Source organism: Nilaparvata lugens, chromosome 1 (genome assembly GCF_014356525.2).
Source record: "Nilaparvata lugens isolate BPH chromosome 1, ASM1435652v1, whole genome shotgun sequence".
NCBI classification, from domain to species: Eukaryota; Metazoa; Arthropoda; class Insecta; order Hemiptera; family Delphacidae; genus Nilaparvata; species Nilaparvata lugens.
Genome location: NC_052504.1, coordinates 30,118,121 through 30,146,119, shown reverse-complemented (window position 1 = coordinate 30,146,119; position 27,999 = coordinate 30,118,121). Strand labels below are relative to the sequence as shown.

Sequence of the window (27,999 nt, the reverse complement as noted above, 5' to 3'; positions counted from 1 at the left end):
TGGCAAAGTGGCTCGTTTTCTTTGTCAGTTAACGACTAACCTAAAAACTTCTATACGTTATTAAACTTTTATAATTTATCAACAATTTATGAGTTAGCCTACTTATAGTTTAATTAGTGTTTGTGTTCATTTGTTTAAAACAATTCTATTGTGCTTTATAGTCTCTGAAAATAGTATTCTGATAATGAATGCTGTTAGTTTGTATGTATCAACAACAAGTCTTGTGTTTCAAGCCGATCCGGAAGATTTAACAACATACTCGGAATTATTCAATATTATTCCACATTTACGTCAATCTCTTTCTTGCACAGTATGTGGTAACTTACTAATAGAACCTCATACACCTACAGAATCAAATTGTCAACATCATGTTTGTAAGTCCTGTAAAGGTAGAAAGAAAAATCTCAAACCGTCTTGTAGTTGGTGTAAGGACTATGATAAATACATTGAGAATATTCAAATTCGAATTCTTCTACAGTGCTACAAGTCCCTGTGTGAATACTTAGCAAGTTCAGCATTTTACAGACGTTTAGTTAGCAATATTGTGAGTGGTGGTTCAACTTTGGCTGAACTGATTAAAGAAGGATCTGGTTTTGAAGATGATTTTAAACCTGAAGGAACATTAGCAGAAACCGCCAACAGTTTTTTTCCAAAACTGTACTCCAGCACATCAACTCAGACATCCGGTAAAACTGACGTTCAAACTCCCATTGAAATTGAATTCACTTCTTCTAAAGACTCAAATCAGATACCCATCGGTGATAACTTACAAGCTGTACTTGAAAGTGGTAGCATCAATTTATCATCCTCACTGCCTTTAACCCACAATTCAGTCTATCAAGTTGACGTTGTCTATAGCCAATTAGATAGCAATCATGATCAATTTGATAAAAATGCTACTGAAATATCAGTTGTTGACTTACCAGTCATTGAATTGCAAGAAAAGGTATGTATAGTTCAAATATCATTGTTGAAGCTTTTCAATTGAAACAAGCCTTTGTAATAAAGAAAATCATTTATTCACTACCCTAAAAGCATCAGTTTGTGTGTAAAAAAATAATGAAATAATTATTGTGTAAAATTTACACTAGATATGTTGTGAAATTCTCCCATACCGTACTAAAGTTTTGTCAGTTATCAGTGGTCTTTTTAAAAATAAAAAATAAAATAAATAGAATTTGAGGATGCAACCAGGGGCTGCGGTCTGATGGTCACCCCTGACTGGGTTAGGTATAGTGTCGAAGTTTTCCTCGCTCCTGGTCAATTTCAGGACCTCTGACATGGCTTAACGATTGCTTTTAGGCAGCCGGGACCGATGACTTAACGTGTTCATCCGAAACACGGGAGTAGCCCGAGTAAAATGTCTTCAACACCACTGATGATGCCTTAAATTAATTAAAACTATTATTTAGCTTGAATAAATTACGTGGCACTGACAACATCTCTTTCATTTCAGCTCAATAATTATTGTTTGGTATCACATAAATTATTTTTAGTAAAACTGAACATTTTTCTCAAAATTCTCCTCCTATGCTTTGAATAATTCAATAAAAATTATTTTAAAACTGGCAATTTATTCATTAGTAAATGTTAACACAAAAATCGTCTACAATTTTTCTGCAATTGATGAAGATTATCTTGTATATTTTGAAATAGTAACTTATTTCAACATCCGAACCTTTTTCAGAAAAACCTAGATTTGTATTTAACTTTAGCAGTGAAAAAATGTCCTTTTAACGTTTAAGAAATCCTGTATAACATAGAGCATGGATGTATTTCGTTTCCTCATTTAGAAGAAGTAAAGTATTGAAATGATGGTTTTAATCGTTTCAATGTCAATAACGCTTAACTTTGTGTCTAACATGATTAACGGATAGTGTCAGTCATGTAGCCTAGTCATAACAGAAGTATTGCTTCTTGGGGGCAACTATCAATAATACACTGTAGATATTGTTTGTCATTTGCAGTGAGTAAAAAGAGTTATAAATTTGAATTATTAATAATTTTAATCCTAATTTTTAGGGACACAACCAATAATTATGCCTAAAATCATTATTAATAGTTGGGCCCACAATGTATTAAAATTAGTTAGGCCTACATTAAAAACAAATTCCAAATTAGGAAAAAAATGCAACGTAATGAATTATTTATACTTTTAATTAATTTTAACACATCAATTATTTATAATTTTATTGTTTTATCATTACTGTGTGTGATTATGTTAATAATATGAATACTGTCTGTCACTTGTAGACAGGAGAAGCGCTGAAAGCGCGCGTAGCAACGTCGGGGTCGCGAAGGTCTCGAAGCGTGGCGCGATCATGCAAGTCGCTGCGGAGTGCGAGCAAAGGAGTGGTGGACGCGACAGCAACGCCTGCTGTGGTGACGCCGGCGAGGCAGGGCTGTCGGTGTGGCATCGCCACCAAATCGGCGCAGCCTGGCAAGCTGACCTGCTGTGGCCAGCGCTGTCCCTGCTACATCGAGCGCCGCGCCTGTTCCGACTGCAAGTGTCGCGGATGTCGCAACCCGCACACGCTCGACGGACAAAAGGTCAACAAAAAATAACTCATTCTATTGTATGCTGTAGCTGTAGTATAGTTGAATAGTAGCTGGTTGAATAGTTGAATGTGAGAGAGGGAGAGGATGGGTTGATAATATGATTAGGAATAAAAGTTCATTTATATAGGGTTAAACCCAAAGAATAATTTCCAAATGTTTCTTTCCTTTGATAAATACTATTCATATGTATTCTCGTAATACTTTTTTTATATGAATATCCAAAAATTATGAGGAATGATCTTTACAAATAAGGCTTGTTTCACACATATATGGTTAGTTTTGGGTCGCTTCCAAAAACGAATTGAGACTTATTATTATAATATTAATTTGTTGCGTTTAGCCGCTTAAGTGAGCAGGGCTCTTGCATCATGCAACACGTCAAGTTGTAGTCTCATTCTATATGCTGGAGTTACCTCTATCCCGTGATAGCTTCACAGCATTCATCTAATGTGTAGGGTACTCTTTCCAACAGCCTATGAGTCAGAGTTCTTGAAAGAGTCTTACATCTAAATCACTCCATGATGTGGAGAGCTGGTTAAAGAACCTTATACCAGACTTTCATTCATAAAAGATTCTTATTAGGTCAGCTATTATTCTGAAATCTATCGATATTAGAAACCGCCACTAACGGTAGGACATCCATGATAAACATGTCATTAACGGCCGGTTTCCGAGCTCGGGATTTAGCTAAGTTCTAGACTTGGAGTCAGAAAGTTGGCTTTCCAAAACGGGGCGTAGTCGCAGTCCACGTTTGAATTAAATTTTGAAAAACTAGAAGAATGAACACAATAAAGAGAAAGTAGTGTAAAGTTTCAGATATTTTGAATTATTTAGGAATGTTTTATTTCGTCGAAGAAAAAAACGTCTCCAATTTATTATAGAAATGATAAAATAAGATTATCATGAAAACTGCGATTACGTCCAGTTTCGGAAAGCCAATTTTCTGACTCCAAGTCTAGAACTTAGCTAAATCCCGAGCTCGGAAACCTAATTGTTAAGTGAATCAGAGCGAAAGGCTTCGAAAAACATTTTATGAGGCTAGATTTTTGTATCTCCGGTTTTTTTATTATTTTTACATTGCTGCTCTATTTGAGGTTAAATTATTTTTGTATAATTATCATTTATAACTTACCAGTGGTTTATTTATTGTTAAGTTGTTTATTTCATGTTAGAACCCTCTCGCTAATGATGAACATGTTCTACCGTCAGAGGCCAGCCTTAGGTTTTGTATTCTCTTTCCAAGTATAAGCTTCAGTCACCTCTCCCACAGTGAATATTGATCATCAATATTGAGAGTAATCAAGTAGTTTCCCTGTGAATATCTATTTTATATTAATTTAATACTTTTACTTCATAGTTTTTCCCACATCACTGCAGAAATCAATCAGTCCATATAAACACCTGGAAACCTAACCAATTTATTAAAAACTATATACAATGAATCAATTAAAATTATTCTGCTGAATTAAATAAAATTATTTGATATAAACTGCTGGAATGAATTGATAAAAATGACTTTTAGGAGATTTTGGAATAGATCCACTCGCTATCAGGTTGAAACAGAAACTGAACAAGTGTGTTTGATGGAAATCAACTGTTTGCTTTCCCTGGAAACAAATTCGAACCTGATGAAACCTGTTCGTTTCGAGCGTGTGTTCGGTGCTGTGCGGTTTCGGTACCGAATTACCGGTTCAAATTTATTCGGAATCGACCGAAAACGGACCGTATGTGTGTGAAACAAGCCTTAGGGTGTCATAAGGGAAACTGATTTTTCAAAAGAGCAGTATGAAATCAATTTATAAAAATTATTTCTTCTACAACTGCTCGTTAGGCTGGCCACTAGCGGTAGAACATGAATGATAAACATGCATGATACATATGATGCATGGACATCATGAATTTTTACTCACTCCTTGGCTCTAAAACCCATTTATAGACATGTAAAATAAAAAAAGGCCTGAAATTCTCACAGAATCGAACTCCTGATCATTTTTGCACTCATACTGGCGATTATTTGAGACATGCCTGCTGTTCATGCAGGTTCTGCTGGCTTTTTTATGTTGTCCAAGTTTTGAAAACTGCTAGCCGTGCCATAACCGCAACGATGCTTAAAAGCTTCGCCAGTCTGAGTGCTGCAATAAACAGGAGTTTGACTTGATACGCATGCCACCATGCACATCATATGTGAGCCATGATTCAGTGAGAAGGATTTTAGTAGTTTTTTATTTTATTTACATGTTCATGAAGTGGTTAATCTTTGTGTAGCATGAAAATAATTATATATTAGCTTTCAAGTTGATTTAGTACTGCTCATTTGAATAACGTCATGCTTTAACCATCTAATTGATGGCTACTAGTTATTTCTTCAAGTTTGTTTTCAAAAAGAATACATTATTGTTTAATGTTGTATATGCGAAAAAATCGAGCTTTTCAAAAATCTAGTTCATTTAAAAAAGACTAGGTATCGCTTTAATAATTTGTTTTGTAAATATTGAATGTTGGCTATTATATACCAAATTAGTGCCTGTAATTTAAGAGTTCCTGCTTGGTAATAATAGTAACTAAGATTATAATGATCCTTGACAAATAGTCATTTTCTTGTAAATTGATCATGCTCACAATATTGTTGGATTTCTTATGGTGTAACTGTTCATTCTGTAAATTGAATGCCACCATGTTTTCTTGTGAATCGTCGATCAGTGTATTTTAGTAAGCAGGTTTTCTTAACCACGCAGAGCTTCAATCTCCATTATGTTTGATGATTAATTAAAATTTATATTCAAGTTATTTAAATCGTAATAAATTAAAATATGATTAACTGATATTGTAGCCCATTTTTGATACTTTTCAACCTTTTAAACTGTAAAAAAACTTTATTCAAGGTGAAGGGAATCTTATTGTTCTCGAAATGGTCTTCTACCCCTTTCCATCCGTCCTAATATGCTCTCTCCCAGGGATAAGATTTTGCTCAACAAAAGATTGTGTCATTTATACAAATTATGCTGATGATATACTTATTTTGTTATTATAATTATTATTATTATTTGTATTTTTTATTATTTGTAATGATGATCTAGAATTTCAATAATTTAGTCTAATTATCCCTACCTCAGAATAGAAATATTTGAGTTAGATTATTGAATAAAGGCTAAAAATAAACTTTCTACTCGTAATATTTTTCAAAGTTTTTCAATTTTTATATCATCAAGCTATCAAAATGAAAAAGTTTTCTCATGAAAACATTTTTTTTCTGGTCATTACTTTTTGAGATATGAGCGCCTAAAGTTTGAATTTTTGGGACAGAACATTTCAAATTCGGTAAGAGATAAATCTATTAGATTTAGAGGATAGATTCTTCATTGTATTGTTGATTTAGTAAAACAGTTATTTTTCTTTTTTGAAAATATCAATTTTCAAGATAGTTATTAAATTTACTAAAAATAACCAAAAATAACTTTTAGTTGAGTTATTTTTGGTAAATTGAATAACTTTTTCAAAAATTGATACTTTCAGAAAATTTTTGTTTTACTAGATCAACAATACCATGAAAAATCCATCCTCCAAATCTCATAGATTTATATCTTACCGGATTTGAAATTTTCTGTCCCAAAAATTCAAACTTCAGGCGCTCATATCTCAAAAAGTAATAATTGGAAAAAACATGTTTTTCTGAGGAAACTTTTTCATTTTGATAGCTTGATGATATACAAATAGAAAAACTTTGAAAAATATCACGAGTAGAAAGTTTATTTTTAGCCTTTGCACAGCCTTAAACTTGAACAGAGTCAAAGTTCAATTTGAATACGCGGTAGGTGCGTCTGTGCAATCATATGACTTATTCTGTAATAACTAAGTACTAACATCAGTTGGTTTGTTTTTGCTCAGGGGTTAATTACTTTATCGATTCAATGCATCTTAGCAGGATCAGGACTTAGTACTACAGTATATATAGTATATAGGAGGCCCTAGTAGGATGGTGTCAAGAACGTAGTATTGTATATTTGTGCAATATTTTTCGTATAGGCTACAAGAATTTGTTGAAATTTCAAACATATATTCCAAAACTTTGAGGTACTTTGAAGTTGTTCGCTTGTAATGTATACAGTATTTTTTAAGAATAATAATCTCCTGTTGATAATTTTTCAAGTTATATTTTATATATATGTAAAAAAAAATATCAATATTATTATACTCTCGTTGGTTCTATATTATACTAATATTTAAATCTTCAAAGTATTATTCATTACAAAGTAATATTCATCCTATTATTCTATTAACCTTAAGTTGAGTATAAAACGACAACACTTTATCTTATAGAAATCAGTTGACAATTTTTTATAAAATATAATTTTAAATGACTTTGTTATTATTCGGTTATATTTGTTTATTTCAGAAGTACTTCTTTTAGCTATTGCAAGATTTGTATTTTTCCCTTTAAAAACCTGATTTTGTATTAATATTATATTGCATTAAGTACAAAAATGTAAGTACCTATTCTAATCTACGAAGTACAAATAATATTAATCTATGAGCTACGTAGAATAAATAACGTTTTAGTTTAAGGCGTCCATTCCCACAAGATGTCAAATGATCAATCGATAACTGAATAAGTTATCATTTTTCAAGGTAGAGTACCGTTATTATAGCTAGCAAATTATGTTACTGGGCTGTTTGGACCAAACGAGCATAGAGCTGAAGCACGAATTCTAGAGCATAAAACACATAGAAACAACCCGACATATGAAAAGGTTGATAAGTTATGTCTCCAAAAGTAAAATCACTTCACTTATATGGGCTATTTTATACAAATTAATAAAAACAATATAAAACTTGTAGTACCCTTTTATTAAAACATTTTAAATACTTTAAAATGAGTCGTTAAAATGTTTTAAAGTTTTAATAAAAGGGTTCTACAAGTTTTTATATTGTTTTTATTAGTCTCCAAAAGTGTATGAATGCCATGTTAGTTCTCATGGCTCTAGAGCTTTTAAACTGGATTTATCCAGATTTTTATCCATCTTTGTTCAGAACAAGCATTTGCGTGGTTGGTCTAACTCCAGCCCAAGAAGATGAATTTAACAATGTAATAAAAAATACAAAGTTATCATAAATATGATAAACTTTACAAAACAGCTTTATGTTATTATCATTATACGGCTATTTTTGTTTATTCTAACATTTATTTTACCTTTTGCAAGTTTTTTTTTGTAAACCTCTTCTTAGAAAAATTGATTTTTTATTAATATTATGTATTCATACTATTATATTACATAAAGTACAAGAGTATTAATATCATAATCTACAATGTACAAATAATAATATTATCTAAGAGCTCAATAGAATAAAGTTCTAATTTTTCAAGGTAGAGTACCTGAAAATGTATTATGATAGCATATTAATTATGATGTACTATGACCAGTATTATTCATAATATTATATTACATAAAGTACAAGAATATTAATATCATAATCTACAAAGTACAAATAATAATAATTATCTAAGTTCTCAATAGAATTAAGTTCTTATTTTTCAAGGTAGAGTACCTGAAAATGTATTATGATAGCGTGCATATTATTATGCATTCCAATAGAGCATTTTTAGTAGTAGGCCTTTGCTATTCTTTATAAGACAGCATTCCATTTTCAAGAAGGAAGCTCCTATTCATTTAACCAGTATTATTATTTTGTTGCTTATGTATCAAAAAATCATTTGTTTGAAGAACCAATAAAATGTTGTAAATTATGACAGTTCTTTTAATTCCGAATAGCGAATTTTTGTTATTTTCGAAATACTTATATATTTAGTTTACAATTTTAACAATTGAAAGTTTCTATATGACTTGACTCATCATGATCAAAAATACTGTAGACTAGTATTTTTTCAAATAAGCATTAAAGAAATAAAAGTATGTTTTAAATAGCCAGCCGAGACGACTAAGATATTGTACCTGATCGTGGGTTCGAATTCCGCTGTACGTTCCGCATGGACGTTTGATCATCCCATAAAATCACCTACTTACAAGCTAAAAGCTTAAGTGGACATCATCCCAAAAAAACATCTTTTGATTTGAAAACGTTCCAGTGATTTCATATTAAATTTTAATCTTTGAAAAAAATACATTAAAATTCCAGTATTTTCAATTTGATAAGTGTGTGTATAAAGTTTTACCGATATTTTCTTTTCTCAATCTTATGAATATAAAGTAAATCTATGCAATCATCAACGATTTCAACTCGTTTAAAATCTAATGAAATGCTTATAGTAGGGTTATCTGGGATATTAGGTAGGAACTTTTTTGTGATGCACCCTCAAGTCTGCATGTACTATAATTTATGACTTATAGGGGGTTATAAGATGAGGTATGATTATAATAAATGACAGACACCAATAGATCATTTAACCAACGTAACGATAGCATACTGTCTCAGACTCATTCGTAAACATCTTGAAAAAGCTGTTAATAATATAACCCCCTGCGGGGGCTTACCATTTTCATAGAATCTGTTGAGATAGATTTGATGCTTCAAATGTATCTAATGCCATTATTGGATTGATAAATTAGTTATAATTAGCTATTTCCTGTAATGTCTGCAACGAATTTCAAGAAGAAAAACTGTTATTCAGCAGCAGAAGATTGAAGAATGAAGACATCATGGACCTCCGGCATCATTTTGCATAGCTCTGATCATTCCGATAATATTTGACTCACTCTATTTTGATTGAAATTGAATGAATAGAACAATTATTGTAGCGAATGATTTTTTCAGGTTTGATAACCAGTCAAGTTAAAATGCACAATAACTATTTTATTACTTATTACGCTCATTTGACAGTTAAACAAGTAGCTTAGTTGGACAAGTATGTCTACAGAAAATGAATACATTTATTAGAACTTTGATATAAAGTTGAATTAAACTTCAGATCAATTAAATTTAAATTGAATCTATTTCAATCAAATTACATTGCTCTCTTGTTATACAGTATTTTATGCAGTTTTAATATTTGAGACTTTGATGAATCACTCCACAGAAAATAATCCAGCATTGTATTGAGATGACATCTTACTCAGTTGAGATTCACCTGTTCTGGCCTTGGATACAAACATGAAGATTCTTCGATCCACCGTTCAACAAATGTTCTACTGTTCATTATGAGTTCTTGATTCAATTGAATTCTAGAAGTTCACATGTTACTGGTAGGTAAATACATTCTGTAAGCTCCCAAGAAATAAAAAAAAATATTAAAAAAACAGATAGGTTTCTCATCTATAAAGATCTAAAGGTGTGAACAGAACGAGTAAGTTGCGGTAAAGATGGATGCCTGACCGTTCTGCTCGTACACCAAGGATTTCTCTGTTGAATCACAGATAAGATCCTGAAGTCTCGTTATGGATAATTTGATAATAGTGACTAGAATACAAATAAGTAATGATGATAATGTAATGTGTTTCATATGACATATTTTACAACACAATTTTACCTATAAAGCAGGGGTGCCTATAGGATGATGGGTTTGGACAATGACTGCGTCCTAAAAATTCTTCGGGGCAGAGGGGTGGTTCCAAAAAATTTCAGCACAGCGTTCAAGACTACTCACAAGCAATTTTCGTATGGTGGGGGGGGGGTATTCAAGTTGAATATCTTCTAAATTTGAGAATATATATTAGGAACAATATCAAACCACATAATATTTCATTTTGCTATTCCATTATTTCCTAAAGTAAAAAAACGGATTGTAGAACATATGCAACATCATGGACTTCCATGTTTTTCACTCTTGTCATTTTGAGGTTAGTTGGATTAGATTTTCTGTTACTGTTTACACTCTCAATTTCTTGTGTTCTGTAGTTTATGCCCAGTGCTAAATAGTATTTTTGATTTATATTGTTTTTACTTTTATTATTTATTTAGTATGATTACTTTACTTGTGATGATTTGAAGAAAATGGATAAACTAGATGATTTGCTTTTTAATCGTGGACTAACTGATGAGCAAATTCTTGATGCTATTTTCTCTACAGACTTACAGATACCTGATGGCAGTGATTTAGATTCAGATGACGAGTTAAATGATAATGAGGTTGTGCAGTTTACTAGTGTCTCAAGTGCTAAGTTGAGGGAAAAGCTGGACCCTAATGAAAAGGAAGAGTTTGAATATGAGCCCACAACTTCCACCAAATTAGATAGTGTTAGTGATAGTGTAACATGTTCATCAACTTCACCTGATCCTCGTCCCACTGTAATTCCTAGGCCTTGTGAAAATGTAAATGCAACTGGATCTAAACCTAAAACTAAGCCTAAACATGATTCTCTTCCTACTGCAAGTCCCAGTCCTACCGAAAATGTAATTGCAACTGGATCTAAACCTAAAGCTAAGCCTAAACCTGAATCATTGAAACCCAGATGGATGGTGAAGAATCTTGATTATTCCAAAGATATAACCTTTTTGGGCAATACAAATTTACCAGACAATATTTTGAACCTCCAATCTCCTTACCAATTTTGTTGTTATTTTTTATGATGAATTAGTTCAAACTATTTGTGAAGAGACTGTGAAATACAGAGTGATGAAAGATCCAAGTAAACCCTTCAATTTGACCCCACTTCAACTCAAAAAATACCTGGGTATTTTGGTAATGATGTCGATTGTAAAGCTGAACAATATTCGATCCTACTGGGACCCTAATATTGGCAACCAGTTAATTGCGAAAACCATGGGCATCAACACCTTCGAAGACATATGAAGGTTTCTACACTTCAATGACTATGGTAATATGAAACCCAGAGAGGACCGTGCTCATGACAGACTTTTCCGCCTTCGACCGGTCATTGACCATTTACTTAGTAGGTTCAGAACTGTACCCTTGAAATCCGAACTTTCAATTGACGAACAGGTACGTGCGACCAAGATTAGACACTTCATGAAGCAATACAATCCAATGAAACCCCACAAATGGGGGTTTAAATTGTTTGTTTTGAGCGGTGTGAGCGGGTTTGCAACTTCGAAATATTTTTGGGCACTGACATGGAAATGCTTCCTGAAGAACCAAACTTAGGTGCCAATGTTGTCTTGAGACTTTCTCGAATCATTCCAGATGGCCAACATTTCAGGCTCTACTTTGACAATTGGTACACAACATTACCTCTTCTAGTGCATCTAGAAAAAAAGACATTCACTCTTTCGGGACTGTTAGAAAAAAATCGGTTTCCTGGCCTTAAATTTCCCGAGGAATAAATTGTGAAAAAACAGCTTAGAAGAATATCTAATGAAAATATGGCAGTGGTAGATGGTGTGGATGTAGCAGTTGTTCAGTGGCTTGACAACAAATTGGTTTCTAAAGCTTCTACATTGGTTGGAACCAATCCAGTAGGAATAAGCTAGCGGTTTGACAAAAAAGCCGATCCAAGGTAGATGTGCCCAGGCCAAAGATAGTTCAAGAATATGCCAAGTTTATGGGACGTGTTGCCTTGTTGGACAGCTTATTGGTTCAACACAAAATCTCTATCAAGTCGAAAAAATGGTATTTTCGTATATTTTACCATTGACTATGGTTAATGCGTGGCTGCTGTACCGCCGAGTTCACGGGAACACTATGACACAAACAAAATTTCGTGAGGACTTAGCGGTAACATTGTGTTCAATAGGAGAGAAGATCACTACAAAGATAGGAAGATCTTCAAGCAGCAATGTTGAAAACCAACTTCAAGCAAAGAAAAAGAAAGGGCACGCTTTGACGCCTCCTCCAAAATATTTGAGACTAGACAACTCAGGGCATTGGCAAATTTGGACTGAAGAGAGGCAAGGTGTAAGCTTCCTAATTGCAAATGGTTTTCTTACATCAAATGTGAAAAATGTTCATTGAATCTGTGCCTCAACAAGGACAGAATTGTTTCCTATAATTCCACAGTAACTAGTTTTATATCTAGTGTTTTACAGTAATTTGACAGTTAGGCCTACTAACAGACATTTTTCTCTTTTATTTTACAGTAAGTAGTTATCTAATATTTTTAGACAGTAAAAATAATGTTTTGTAAATGACCTAGCCTAATTTGAGTATCAATAGGCTACATATACACCTCACTTTTTATTTGTTTCACTTGACAGTAACTAACAGACATTTTTTCATTATTTCACAGTAGGTTATTTAATTTTTTTAAACAATAAAAATAATATTTTGCTAATTTTGTAGCCTAATTTGAATATCAATACATATTTTTTTAATTATATACCTCACCTTTTATTTGTCTTTTACCTAATGAGTTATGTACCTCGGTTTGTCTCAAATATGCAACACTATGCATTAACGATTAAAAAGTCAAACAATGTTTTTAGATTGAAGGCCATGATGTTGCATGGTAAAAAGTCAAACTATTTTTTTAGATTCAAGGCCATGATGTTGCATGGTAAAAAGTCAAACTTTTTTTTTAGATTCAAGGCCATGATGTTTCATGGTAAAATGTCAAACTATTTTTTTAGATTCAAGGCCATGATGTTGCATGGTAAAAAGTCAAACTAATCTTTTAGATTGATGGCCATGATTTTGCATGGTAAAAAGTCAAAATAATTTTTTTTTTTAGATTCAAGGTCATGATGTTGCATGGTAAAAAGTCAAACTATTTTTTTAGATTCAAGGCCATGATGTTGCATGGTAAAAAGTCAAACTATTTTTTTAGATTCAAGGCCATGATGTTGCATGGAAAAAGTCATTATATTTTTTTAGATTCAAGGCCATGATGTTGCATGGTAAAAAGTCAAATTTTTTTAGATTCAAGGCCATGATGTTGCATGGTAAAATGTCAAACTATTTCTTTAGATTCAAGGCCATGATGTTGCATGGTAAAAAGTCAAACTAATTTTTTAGATTCAAGGCCATGATGTTGCATACATGCATCATACCAGTATTTTTGGTATAATAAAGCTTAGGCACCCAAAAAAATGTTTTACTATTTTTTCAGCTTTATTAAGACTACTGTCTAAGCAATAAAAAAATCAACTTATTACAAAAAATCATGCATCTAAGGATTAATATAACTTCGCATTATCACAATCACGATTCAGTTATAAAATGTATATTATCACAATATCTTCACCGGGCTCGTATTCAAAAGCGAATTGCTAACTACACGGATTGATGCCAGCAAAAGTACTGAGCTCTGAGCTTTTCAGGGTGAAGAAAGAATAGAATAACTTGAATAAAAATGAATTTGAAAAAATCGTGTGGAAAAATGAAGGGGCAAAGTGGAATATGGAAAAGATGTGCAATATACTATGCGAATTGGAAAGGGAAAATGAAATATGGGAATGAATTGCAAGTTTAATTCTCAGTAAGTGACGAAATTGTTTGCTTTACAGACGCCAATTGCAACTTATTCCATTTGGTCTTTTATTTTACAAACAAAAACTTCTACATAGATGAAAACTATTTACCTATTCTGTATAGACTAAATAATTATTGATAAACATCGTTCTGTGTAGGCTATTTCAGAAAACACGCATTCAATTTAGTGCTTCATTATTTCTAATGGAGGATACCGGGGAACTTCCCCCCCCCCGTAGATATGCCTATGTTCGCATCACAGTTACTTATTTAAAAACTCTTTTTAATAGGATCAGTTTAATTTTCTCTCAGTATTGATTTATTGAGAAAAAGTTTATTGATTTGATGAAAAAAGTATTGGTTCAGTAAAAAAATGTATTGATTTATTTTCTCAATTTGTTGAGAAAAGTAGGTATGAAGTTAAAATTATTAAGTAGGAGAAACAATTGCTATCAGTATCATTGATCCAATAAAAAAATTAATTGATTTATTTTCTCAATTTATTGATACATGCTAGGTTTGAAGTTTATCAGAATCACTCAGATGAAAATATGAGATGAAGAGATTACATATAAAAAAGTAGCACTATATAGCCTAATTAAGTTACCTTAATACTATAATAATATATATATAGTGAGGTCCACGTTATGACAGTGGAGAAAGATAGCAGAAAAACGTTGCCGATCCTCTGTCTTGGCAATGCCTTCTATAGACGGTAGTTGATACAGGTTTATCGATGTAATATTAACTGTTCATTCTCGTTTAAAATAATCAATTATATTTTTCAATAATTTCATAATTAAGATGAAATGTTTTGTTAATTAATTATTAATTCTACATTTTTAAAAGACGATCTGGCAACAGAGCAAAGCAAGAAAGAGATAGCGCTATCCGCTTTGTTGAATGATAGACAAGGATAGCAATACCATTACTAATCAAACACTGCCATTATAAAGTGGACCTCACTTTAGTAGGCCTACATCATTAATATTGTAAATTGGAAATAACTCTGAAATAATTATGTGAATTGAATCCAAGAAAGTTTTGAACCACATTTTCACCAACCATTTGAACTAAGGAGCAGATTTTTGTTACCATTCTCCAGCAAATTTTAAAGTAGATCATTATTGACTTTATATTATCTTTTATCTCCAAAATATAGTTCATAAAAAATAGTTCATTAAGCTAATGTTCCTTACACAAATTTCTCATTCAAGTTTTTTTTCAAGTATTGCACACCTCTGCATATTAGATCTCGGGGAAGCTCTTATAGAGTGCATATGAATTGAATGCTAATTTGGGAAATTATTATGGGCTGTTTCAGATAAGCTATCCTTTAGCCTCTAATGGACTTCAGTTGAACAATGCTTCTTTGTCTGTTCTTGGAGAGTCATCTTCGATCTCGGCAAATAATGCTACTGTTCAGGTGAGCAATGATAACATTAACTTATTTTGTAGTCTATTCACGGGAAGAAGAAACAGAGTTAACATTATAGCGTTTTTTATTTTTGGAAGGACTAATCTTTCGTGGCTCAGATGAATCAGCGCTCGCTAGCTCGCTTGTTATATGAATTCTTCGAAAGGGAATTTAAGCCCTATATAGGATGTTTCCGAACTCTCTACTAATATTCTTTGGCATTGCTCCTGGATAGGAAACATATCCGAATATTATTTTTAAACTGTCCGAAAGTCCTTAGTTAATCACACAGTCGCCATTTTATTTGTTCACTAACTATTTTTGTTCTAAATAAGGTAACATACCGAAGTGAAACTTTGCACAATAATTCATGACAACTAGACAGAGTTACCAAAAAATATAACAGTATTTCAAATTCATATTGTTTTATAAATTTGTCATTGTTTTATAAATATTTCAAATTCATATTGTTTTATAAATTTGAAAATAAATGACAACTTGAAAAATTTTCATAATTTTTGTAGCTCTGTCCAGTTGTCATAAAGTATTGTGCAAAGTTTCACTTACACAATGTAAAGCATTATGTATGTTCAGCCATTATATTTAGAAGAAAAATAACAAAATGGCGGCTATGTGAGTAACTAAGGACTTCCGTACAGTTTGAAAATTATATCTAGATATGTTAGGTGTTCAGGAACAATGTTCCAGAATATTGGCAGGGAGTTCGGAAACACTCTGTATATTCATCATTATAAGTAGGCATTATTTTATATTTGTCATCATCTTGAAATTGCAGCACAAAATGGTAAATACAGGGTGGGTGAAAAGTCCGAGAACGGCTTAATATCTCATACACAAAGGTAATTTGACGGTGGGTGTGATTGGGGATCCTACTTATATTGATAATACTACTTTACTATGACTTCTAAAATCTGGTCCGCCATATTGAATGCAACTTTGTTTTTTCAAATAGGAAGGTGGTCATGTGATACATGATTTCGATACGGAATTTCAAGAAAAAATGAATGGCGAAATCCATTTATCGATATATCAAACCGTTTCGAAGATATTCATATTATTAATCAATACTATTCACACCAGAAAGGGAAGAAAAAAGTATGAGAACGGCTTAGTATCTCATGAGAAAATGTGATTTCAAGGTGGGTGTGATTGGAGGTCCTACTTATATTGAAAATACTACTTTACTATGACTTCAAAAATCTGGTCCGCCATATTAAATGCAACTTTGTTTTTTCAAATAGGAAGGTGGTCATGCGATACATGATTTCGATACGGAATTTCAAGACAAAATGAATGACGAAAACTGCACATCGATATCTCAAACCGCTTCGAAGATATTCACATTATTAATCAATACTACTCATCTATTTCATTTCTATTTGCGGTTTTTGCCATTCATTTTTTTCTTGAAATTCCGTATCGAAATCATGTATCTCATGACCATCTTCCCATTTAAAAAAAAAACAAAGTTGCATTCAGAATCCCCAATCACACCCACCTTGAAATCACATTTTCTCACGAGATGTTCTCATACTTTTTTCTTATCTTTCTGCTTTGAATAGTACTGATTAATAATGTGAATATCTTCGAAACGGGTTGAGATATCGATATGCGGATTCCGCCATTCATTTTTTCTTGAAATTCCGTATCGAAATCATGTATTTAAAAAAACAATGTTGCATTCAATATGGAGGACCAGATTTTTGAAGTCATAGTAAAGTAGTATTTTCAATTTGAGTAGGATCCCCAATCACACCCACCGTCAAATTACCTTTGTGTATGAGATATTAAGCCGTTCTCGGACTTTTCACCCACTCTGTATAAGAAAGTAGTGTACCTATTGAAAATGTGCAACCCTTTTTTAAAATTAATCTGAAAAATGATTATAAAAAAATCATCACAACTATCTTATTAATAGCCAGTTGTTGCTGTATTCCAGGCAACGAATGCTTGAAAAAATGAATAGAGCAGGAATTGTAACAGGTTTGTAACATAATTTTTGACCCCGCAGCTCTTTCAAGGAGTTAGAAGGTAAACATATCAAAAGTCCTCACCCCTACTCCCTATGCCGAGGAGGTGGGGGTGGTTTTAAAGTACCATTTTTTGGTTTTTCGCATTACATCTTGAACAATATATTTGTATCGAATACAAAATTAAAGCTACCAAATGTGCCTACAAGTTTTATTCATAACATTTTTTCATATCTCTCATAGTCTTCTAGATATATTTTCGCTCGAAGGAATGAAATTTGAAGAAAGCAACGTTTTCCACAAATTTAATCTTTGGTTTTGTAACTTTTCAACAATGAATTGAAAAAATTGTGCTCATTATAAGCTCATAGAGCATTTAATTATTATCAATTTAATGTAGAATTCTATTACTTTTCGCATTTCCCTATGATTGTAGCAGCCGTTATAGTGTTTAGTGTCAAATCTTCAGTTGAAGATTTGTTTATTCAACAACAATAGATCAGTTGACAGAGAAATTTGGAGTGAATGATTAATAAAACACAATATTTGACTTCGCAGCTTCATTTCTGGATGGGTTTCATCTGTTATACTGTCTTTCAGTTTTTTGCTTGATATAATTTAATCTCCAATCCACTGTATGATTTATTACTTGATGACTCTTTTAGGTTGTCGGAATGTGCACAACCCCCTTGAACGTTTCTCCTAATACGTCGGGCATAATCCTGGACGGCAACAGTGTTGTGACTACTGATCACGACGATGACGGAATCACCATGGAGTTGTGAAACTGTATTTCGAATTATGTGATAATTGTGTAGAGTGCATTGAAGATATCGATGGTCTTCAGATGTGTTCAAGTAGTGGATAATTTATTCCATAGGTACTAATCTCTAAAACATGTCCTCAAATCTTCTATTCAATCTTTATACAACATAAAAAGTGATCTACTTAGCAATACCTTATAATCAAAAGTATTTCACAAACAATGACATAATCCATTGTACATTCTCTCCAATACAATATAGATACACATATTATAGCAGTACCGGAATAAGTTATGTGATTCGATTTTATTTATTTTGTTTTTCCCACTCATTCAAGTAAAATTTTTAGGTTGTCTGATAATGCTGCAACCACCCTCATCTCAGTAAAAGATATATCATGTGTTGTAAATATTTTGGAGTCCCCTATATTTGACCATTAAGATTTTTTGTATATTATGAATTTATTTCTTATATTATACTTGGATTATATTTATTAAGACTATACTTAGCTAAATATCTACAGCCAATATATACATCAATTATGTTTTTAATATTTATACATTAATTTGAGTATTCAGTGATTTTAATTAATTGTTAAAAACTTGATTGTTGGAGCGCAGTTTCTCAGTCGAGCAGAATGTAGCATGCTTTAATCTATTGCAACAATTAGACTAGTCAGTAAATTTGTATAACAAGGAATGTTACATTTTCAAAAAAGATTTTATATCAACTTATCATTTTTGTATTATAATTTTCATGTCATATTCGAAGAAGCTCCATGCGCATGCAAGGAACAACCGTAATAAGATTATTTATCATTTATTCATTAAATTATGAATTTATTCATATTTATTGCTATTTTATCCAACTGAATAACATAGATTTTATATCAACTTATCAGTTTTGTATTATAATTTTCATGTCATATTCGAAGCTCCATGCGCATGCTAGGAACAACCGTATTAAGATTCTTTATAATTTATTCATTACATTATGTATTCATCAATCTCTTCTTATTGCAATTATTGTTGTTAGGAGATCTATAAATAATATTGTACTTACAGAAGCAATAATAATGTAATTGAAAATTGAATTTCAATCATATTGATAGAAATAAAAGATTTTAAAACTCCATTTGAACAGTAATAATTCTATGAATTAGGTAATAGAACATAAATCATAAAATTCAAGCAATGTATCTGAATTTATTGCTATTTTATCTAACTGAATAACATACATTTTATCGAATTGAATTTAATTTTATATAACATAAATGTTTTTAAATAAAATATAGCTTTTAATAATGTGATTAAATACAAATTCAAGCTTAATTTTGTTGAAATATTGACTGGCCAAATAAAATGTTATTCATAAATAGAAAATTGAGGTATTATTCTGTATTAGAGAACTAATGAATGGGATATTTAGCAATTATAGATTTCAACTGATAATATACTGTTAATTTTTTATGAGAGCATAATAATCAATCCTGGAACATTGTGATGCTAAGTAGCAGGTATGATTCAAGGATAGTATACAGTTATATACTATCCTTGGGTATTAGCTATTTCAAAATAGTTGATCCTGTAGGTGCAACCCAAGTTGACCGGCAATTATTTTGGCAAAGAATAACGTCAACTAATAAAATTCGATTACTGATTGGTCTTATACTCCTGAGAATAGGTCACTGAATTTACTAATTATTATTATTTCATATTCATACCTTCACCTTCGAGAAAGTTTAATAGTTGAACATTCTCAAGGCAGAGTTCAAAAGCAATTTGCGTTGAAGGAACTTCACTTCGAGGAATCACGTAGAGGCAATTTGAGGAATCAATCTTGCATTTTCGACCTGAAGGCCGGAGGAGTTTTGTATTGAGGCCTATTTCTGGATTGGCCTCAGCCTTTGAGGCCGGGTCTCAGCTAACTGCTTACATATTAGTTTATGCTACCAGTAGTCAACCTTGAGATTTCGAATTTATATTAAAATTCAGAGCTTTTTATCAAACGTCATTGAAAAAATACTACTTATACTAATCAAAAGTTTTATCTTTAATATTACTTCACTATTTACAAATCCTGCATCTGAAAATATGTTTATTTTCAACACGTAACATAGTACTTCATCAAAATTCGGGAGAGAGGCAATCTTGAGTTAAGCCTTTAGTATCTCTTTTTTATGATATGTGTATATTTGAATAAGTTAGTTAAAATAGAACATGAAAAATAGAAAAATTCAAATGGTATTAGGCTATGAATTGATTCGATGATGATCGAAAATGAGTCATGTATCATAACTCAATGAATTAATTACTCCAAAGTTGTTTTTTTTTACAATTCCGAAAGGCTACTATTATATTTTCAGGTACTGTATCAGTCTAGTTGGGTGCCGTAATATATGAACGAAATACAAGTGCTATTGAATGGACGAACTTTAAACAGTTGATGCAATACTAAATATTTAGCTCAACTTATTCGAAAATTATCAATCATATTAATAATATTATTATTCCCTTAATGACTAGTCGTGAAACTTTAAATCAGCAAAAGCAATTCTCGGATTGCAGTAGATTAAATGTAATCAAAGTCTTCAGGTATAGAAAATTGTTTGTCCAACGTTTTTTCGTCAATGCCAAACTTGTTTTTACACCAAGATTTGGTAAGTATTATGTTTTCGGTCCACCTGTTGATAGCATCTTTGGCAACCTAGAAAAACACAATGCATTTGAAGGTGGGCTACTATAATTGAACAGGTCACTAATCAATTAGTTTATGCTATTGTATTACAGTTATCTTGACATTTTGTTTACTAGAACTTAGCGAGATGAAAAAGTCATAATATGACTGAATTGATATTGACAGTGGATAAAAATGTCCAATAACGTTCGATTAAATGGATGAATCTCTCAATAGCTATAGTCCGAGATATATTACTTCTAATATGAAGAGGAGAAACTGATTTCTCCTTCCACAGTTTGTAGCATGGACAGAGTAGTGGAGAGGAGTAAGCATGGTGCTCACATTTGGATGCTGACACAATAGTAGGGAGAATGCTGTTAGGTAGAGAGAGAGATTAGTGAAGGAAAGAGCATCGGACCTTTCTGTCTTCGAGAAAGAACCGTGTAAAAAGTAATATCTCTCGGACTTTAAGTTATTTTGGATATTTTAGGAGACGACTATTAGCGAACTACTCCCAGGTCATCTGGTTCTTTACGAGAGAAGTAACTTTTCTAATTACGTTAAGAATGAGAATAATGTTTTCCAATATTAAGTTATTTTCAAAACTAATAAAGACAGTGAATGCAAAAAAGTGTGTGGCAATAACCATAGAATGGATGCGATAAATGAATGGCAATGTGTGCAAAACTACACGTAAGTTACATGTCAAGCATGTCTAATTTTTCGAAATAGAAAACTGCACCTATGTCTAATTAACAAAATACTTGATTGCTGATTTTGTGGAATAGACAAAACCAATGTACCTGGAGCTCACTGCATGTTTCACAAGCAAACTTGCTGATTTTATGTGATGGACAAAACTTTGTTCATGAGTTAAAATAAACACTCAAGTGAATAGAAGAAAAATAAATTAACCATTAACCAAAAATGAATGCAATATATTTCATACGCAACTTATATTCAAAACTGATGAATTGAATACCAGATCAATTTCATGGCCTCCGGCATAACGTTACGACTGTTTTTGGGCATTAGTCCGATCGAGTTCAATGTAGGTTCAATGCAAGACATTCATCCGAAAAACTAAAGAAAAATATCTTGGTCAGACCAAGTCTTGGTCGAATAGTAAGATGAGAAGGAACTGTACTGTATTTTTTCTCCTTACCTTCACTTCCTCTGTCATTATTTCAAGAAGTTTAGGATCAGCATGTTTATACTTTTCCCATTCTTTATTAACAGCTAGTTCTTCTTCCTCCAACTCGCTCAACCTTTTCATAAGAGTAGCTCGTTCAGGAGTTTCTTCTCGACCGATCTGGTGATTGATAAGAAATTTTAATTAGAGAGGAATGAAATGAAAACGAGTCGACAATATGGTTTTCAATATTCTAAAGCTTGAGAAAATTACAGTTCTAGTAGAGCAAATTGAAAATATATAGTAGTATAGAAACTGTAATATTGTGTATTAAGTATTAACAACTTAGTTATACAAATTTATATTGACAACATAAAAAATAAAATAATGGTGTTGTTTGTGAAAGAAACACTGACATAAATTGCATGTTCCCCGCTATGAACATTCCATGTTCATATCAGTTACTTATAAATAATTTTCAAGTGTGAGTTACGAAATGTCAGCAATGAAATGGAAAAGAATGTATGAGGGAGGATACTACTTTTAGATGAACACAGTAACGCACCAAGAATAATTTTCTCTTTTATATTTTTATCTAATTGGTTAAAATAAATGGAGAATTCCAGGCTGTGGGATGAATTCTGCAGGCGTTAAACGTTATTGGTAGCCTACATACTACTAAATTCAACCCCAGGAAATTTCCATGAGTTGTATATCAATATTTGAAGGAGTCATAGTCTCAGCATTATAACCAATATCTTTATTTTTATTTGGCTCAAAGGATCACGATTGAAAAAAAATTGTACATATGTTTGTAATTTCAATGCATTAGTTTATTCTGTAATTTATGCCAAATTACACAATATGTCATAGTAATTATTTCAAATGATAATAATTATTGTTTTCTATGTCAAAATAATTACAGTAGAAAGAGATTTTCTTGAGTGAAACAGGCGAAATCTTATAAAACTTACCTTTGCATCCAATAGTCCATCTTTTGATTTCTTCAACCTTTTGTTACATTCCTCAAGTTTATTCTCAATATCGCTTAGTGATCTTTTCTTAGCATTTATAGCTTTCCTGAAATAAAAAAATACTATAACTGAAATTGGGAAGACGGAAAAGGAATGTTGAATTAGAGCTTTACATAATTCATTTTAAAAACATCAAGATTCAAGTATTGTGTCTACAGCTTTCCAACCAATAAATTTAATAAACGTGTTTCCTATTAATATTATTGAAGTCTGTTTATTTAATTTTTACTTAAGAAAGTAAATTTCTTCTTAGCTGCTGGTTGAGAGAATGAAAAAGACAAACAATCTGAAATTGTTAAACTTAATGATTGTCCTTGGATCTTTTAGATTAATTAAAACTTCATCACAAATGTTTTTTAAACACTTCAACACACACTCCATCTATCACCAACATCATCATCATCATCCTTCCCATACACATTCTTTAGGTAGGCCTATTACCCTCAGCAGTCTCAAGTTTACCCTTCAATCTACGGTTTCCACTCTTGTGTAATTTTTTGGTGACTGAAATTTTCAACATACTGAACTTATTCTATAACTTACTAACCTTGGATCAGACCAATAATAGATGGACGTTCCAATCTTATCAGAGTCTACAAGACCATCAGCCACCAAGTTTTGAACTATATCTTTGATGTACTGACTCTTCACACCCTTCTCTTTCTGGCCAATCTTTTCCACTTCCTAATCAACAACAATTAAAACAACATGAACAAAAAAGAAACCAAAATATAAAAAAATCAAATTAAGCATTAAGCATACTGTAATTATTACACTGTTGCTTTATGAAATATTACATTCTATATTCTTAAAAACAACACTTTCATTATAATCTTAATGCATATGCATGATAATTGTACTGAGTTATAATTATCATGCAGTAGTAAGACTATAAGCATAAATTATAGATAATTCCGCTTGCTAAGGCTCGTATATTATTCGGCAACCAGTGGGTATGGGGAAATTAGATCTTATTGTAATCATTACACTAGGGTGTCCAGTCGGGTTTTGGCGACCCAACTGTTGTCTCGCTCGAGTCGTGCGAATCCTGGTGATTCAGCGTGTTCTACTCTCGGTCGCCAATGGTTGCTCTCTGGCATCTCACTGGTGGTCGAGACTGGTGGCCGAATATACTTCGAGCCCAAGTGTTAAAAATCCAGTTCATTATCTGTTAGTCCAATACACAGAAAATATGGTTTAGTCCAAGAATTTTATTCCACTAAAAATTACCAATGTAGACCTTGGGCCAGTTTGATTGATTTCTCTAATTACCTTCTGCCTCTCTCCAGAACCCGCTGTTACAGGAAATGGTATCTCCATGATAATAACTGTCTTCGACTGTATAAAGATATAGATGTTCTAGTATACTAATCACATTAAAAAAAAAAACAGAAACTAAAAAAATGTAATTAATTAGAAATTGACAAGTAAGAAATTTAATATGGATTCAGTCACCTTTAGATTGAAAAAGTCTTTCTTCTCGTAAAATAACTGAAGGATCCTGTTTCGTTTTTCATCTGCACTTACTCCCTTCTTTTTTGACATGATCTGTAACATTGAAAATACCTAATTAAGATTGAAGGGTCGTAATCAAGTAACCAATCAGTTCATTTTTTAAAACCTTGGAAGCATATTAGAATACAACATTTTTTGATGATATATAATTAATCTGTACTTGAACATAAAATTGGACATAAAATATACGGAGACGTTGGACTCGGCATATCGGCGAAACTTATTTACTTATATTTATTATAAAACGTTTCTGATGTAGAATAGACGTAAAACCGTTTACGCCATGTAACTTTGATATAAAGCTTTTGCTATAGGCCTAGCATATAACAGGTTCAAAAATACAAATTCATGTAGCTTGTTATACATGCAATTTTATCATTTCGAGTTTCAAAACTCGATTTCGTGTTACATGAGGCCTATATCTTATATTTATATGGTATGCCCTAATTTCTCTTAAACTTTTGATTCGGATTTTAGTCCGATTTCACCAAGCTCAGTCAAGACATTTGAACATGTAATGGTTAAATCAGGTTCGCTTTACGAGTGCACTAGAACATATTATTTTTATGGCATAAACATTCATCTCAATAATACCTTTGATATCTTCTGCTTCATCCATTACCCACAATCGTGGGATCGATGGCGTCAAAGAATCAAAATACGTACCGCAATTCAACAAAAACTGTAACAGTTCAGATAGCAGTGATCGGGCTCACAGTAAATATTCAAATTATCAACCATAAATTCATTTACACTGTAATATGCATTGTTACACAGTAGCTTCCGGACGGTTCTCCTGAAGGCGGCCTCATCTTATTGCTTCACACTACTAGGCAGATTGTTGTAGAATTTCAGGGCAGAAATCCTATAACTGGCCTGTGATCGGTGGAGGCGTCTCCTGGGGATATCGAACAGCTCACTGCGCCTGGTGTTGTGGCGGTGGATGTCACTACGGGTAGCTAGAGTATGCTGTATCTTCTTGACATACACCAAGCGCAGGAGGATGTAATGGCTGGAGACAGTCAGTACACCAAGGCGAGTAAAGATGGCTTACAGTGGGCAAGATGGTCGCTGCCTGTTATAATTCTTAAAGCCCTCTTTTGCAGCCTCAGGACATCAGCAGCCCCTGCTGAATGACCCCACATATCAATCCATAAGTGATGTGGCAATGGAAGAGAGCGTGATACATCATTAACAGATAGTTCTCCGTCGCCAGGCCCCTCATCTTGATCAGCATAAAGCAAATGCTGGAGAGTCGGCTGGTTACCTGCTGTAAATGATTGTTCCAGCTGAGTTTGCAATCCAAGACAAACCCCAGCAGCTTTACTAGATTCTAAGGGTAACGCAGTTCTCGTGACAAGCTGCAGATGATCCTTTGGGTCTTGTCCTCATTCAGCTGGAATCGATTAGCCAGGAACCATAAAGTGGTAGATCGAAGATGCTCCGCAGACGCCTCCAAAACCCGCTCAAGCTCAGCACCCGATGACAGCAGTGATGCATCATCCACAAACATCAGAGAAGAACCATGGTCGTCGAGGTCATTTATCATGACAAGGAACAGTGTAGGCCCCAGCACCGATCCCTGAGGAACACCAAAAGCCACCCGAAGGGTCTGGGAGTTTGCACCACCGAGGGAAACAAGCTGAGTCCTTCCAGAAAGGTATGAGCCCAAGATGGAAAGGGCCGAGTCCCTTAGACCATAGAAACTCAGTTTTCTAAGTAGAATGCGATGGTCCACACATTCGAAAGCTTGACTCAGATCACACAGAGCCAGAGACTCACCATCCTCCAAGGCAGCATCCACTATTGATCTCTCAACTCGGAAGCCAAACTGCATGTTTGGTGAACAGGCCATTCTCCTCAAAGGAAGCCTCCAGCTGAGGCTTGATCACTGCCTCAATCACGTTGCCAAAGACAGGAGTTATGGAGATTGGCCTGAAGCTACAAATGTTCAGTGAACAGTGCACAATTCTTGTAAATCGTACCTGGCTTCGCCATGTTAAATTGTCTTAATCGGACTTAGTGGAACCGAGCAAGAAAATTTCACCAGTTTTTATTTTATTATCAATATGTAATTGGCGTAATTAAATGATACTTCTTAGATAGTTGAAAATGCAGTCAAATGCAGTATTGTACTCCCTCTTACAGCTTGAGCTAGCTTTCCTGTTAGGTCTACGAATTATCAAGAACTAGGCAGGTAACCCATGCTCCTTTGTTATCATACTTCTTTCATAGTTGAACATGCAGTCAAATGCAGATAAAACTCATACGTATCCTCTAGCAGCTTTAGCTTGCTTTTTTGGGAGGTCTTTGAATTATTAAGAATAATCAGGTAGGCCTAAACCGTGCTCCGCAAGCGTCAAATTAAAAATATGACAAACTGAAAATTTGATGTAACTTAATGAAATCTTGAAGAATTTAAAATAGGCTTCTATCCTAGGTAAATTAAGAATCTAAATGCAAAGTTTCAAGTTAATCAGACCAGTAGTTCAGACATGATTCGTGTATTATATATCCCCTATCTTCCTCTTCACTAATAGGCTACCAGCAATGCCGGATGGGTTGCGTCAAGAGTTTAAATGTTTAAGACAATAATTCTTTTCTTTATTATATGATAGATTAACTTAATAAATTAGGTACCTTTATAAGAAATATTAAAAAATATAATTCTAATAAAAAAAACTAACTTATAGACTTGTCTGAAACATCTTGTAATTTAGAATACCGTACCGTACGGTAGTCACAGTTAGTCAGGTAGGCTATGTAATAATTTATTGTAAAATTTTATTGATTGTTTGGAAATGAAAATGAATTGTTGAATATATAAAAATATACACTACTTAGTGTAAATGCTCAACACAATATATAAAATAATTATATCTTCTACTAAGCAAATTTGTTTGTAATTATGTTAAAATTGTTGAATAAGTAAAATCAATAAAGTAAATTACTCACGTACTTGATGAAGATTGAGGAAAACTAAATCAAAATGTATAATGTATTAAATACGGCAAGAAAATAACACTATTTTTGTCACTTTGTCAGGTTCGAGCAAGTATTGTAATTGTAAATAAAAAAATATAACCTCAAAAACAAAGTTTGGAGTTTCAAAAATCTGAATAAGAAAACCGCAAAAAGTTCTTAACCATGGCCACCTATATTTTCATTTCTGAACATTTGTTTGCATATTAAATTGCAATGAATGATGTATGAACAAACTGATCAATTAATCAGAATGAAAATATTATGAGGTTGATCAAATTACAGTATATAAGGATAACTTTTAGATATCGATCAACTACAACAAAATCAGACTTCTTCGTGCTACAAGTACAACAACGAACAATCGTATCAAGTAGGCACTCTTTGAGTAGTATGTGCGGGAATTTTGAAATGAAGGATGAACGTTTTTTAACATTCCCAGTTTATATATATATAATATTTTTATGGAGTCAGAAGACCCCGCCTTCTTATATCATCAGGAAGAAGATTGAAGAGCTTCAGCGCCATCATTTGAAATGATCCCCGAGTCCTTGAATAATAATAATAATAATAATAATAATAATAATAGTAATAATAGTTTTTGTTCAT

General features: G+C 32.6%; 2 protein-coding genes across 3 annotated transcripts; one reads left to right on the top strand and one right to left on the bottom strand.

The window, feature by feature from the left end:
* LOC111048617 (E3 ubiquitin-protein ligase MSL2) lies at nt 1-19,182 on the top strand. Its single transcript, XM_022334540.2, has 4 exons — nt 1-946; nt 2,254-2,550; nt 15,201-15,302; nt 17,950-19,182. Exons 1-4 carry the CDS (start codon nt 185-187, stop codon nt 18,067-18,069), a joined length of 1,281 nt encoding a protein of 426 aa, XP_022190232.1. The 5' UTR covers nt 1-184; the 3' UTR covers nt 18,070-19,182.
* Nucleotides 18,897-27,676, bottom strand: LOC111048618 (meiotic nuclear division protein 1 homolog). 2 transcript variants are annotated; one of them, XM_022334541.2, is made up of 6 exons: nt 27,368-27,676; nt 24,349-24,441; nt 23,441-23,577; nt 22,834-22,939; nt 21,893-22,039; nt 18,897-20,754 (listed from the first exon to the last, which is right to left on the bottom strand). In XM_022334541.2, the coding sequence occupies exons 2-6, from the start codon at nt 24,436-24,438 to the stop codon at nt 20,620-20,622; spliced, it is 615 nt and encodes a 204-aa protein (XP_022190233.2). In that variant the 5' UTR covers nt 24,439-24,441; nt 27,368-27,676; the 3' UTR covers nt 18,897-20,619. The 2 variants fall into 2 exon arrangements, with proteins under 2 accessions (XP_022190233.2, XP_022190234.2); XM_022334542.2 differs by having other exon boundaries at nt 19,640-20,754; nt 27,364-27,640.
* Nucleotides 27,677-27,999: the final 323 nt, after the last annotated feature.

Bases quoted from the DNA above. Each gene is read 5' to 3' on its own strand.
- LOC111048617 (XM_022334540.2), top strand. From the start codon at position 185: ATGAATGCTGTTAGTTTGTATGTATCAACAACAAGTCTTGTGTTTCAA. The intron at 2,551-15,200 runs GTCAACAAAAAA...GGGCTGTTTCAG, and splicing joins ACACGCTCGACGGACAAAAG to ATAAGCTATCCTTTAGCCTC. The intron at 15,303-17,949 runs GTGAGCAATGAT...TGACTCTTTTAG, and splicing joins CAAATAATGCTACTGTTCAG to GTTGTCGGAATGTGCACAAC.
- LOC111048618 (XM_022334541.2), bottom strand. From the start codon at position 24,438: ATGTCAAAAAAGAAGGGAGTAAGTGCAGATGAAAAACGAAACAGGATC. The intron at 23,578-24,348 runs GTGACTGAATCC...GTTGTTGATTAG, and splicing joins AAGACTTTTTCAATCTAAAG to GAAGTGGAAAAGATTGGCCA. The intron at 22,940-23,440 runs GTTAGTAAGTTA...TTTTTATTTCAG, and splicing joins TATTATTGGTCTGATCCAAG to GAAAGCTATAAATGCTAAGA.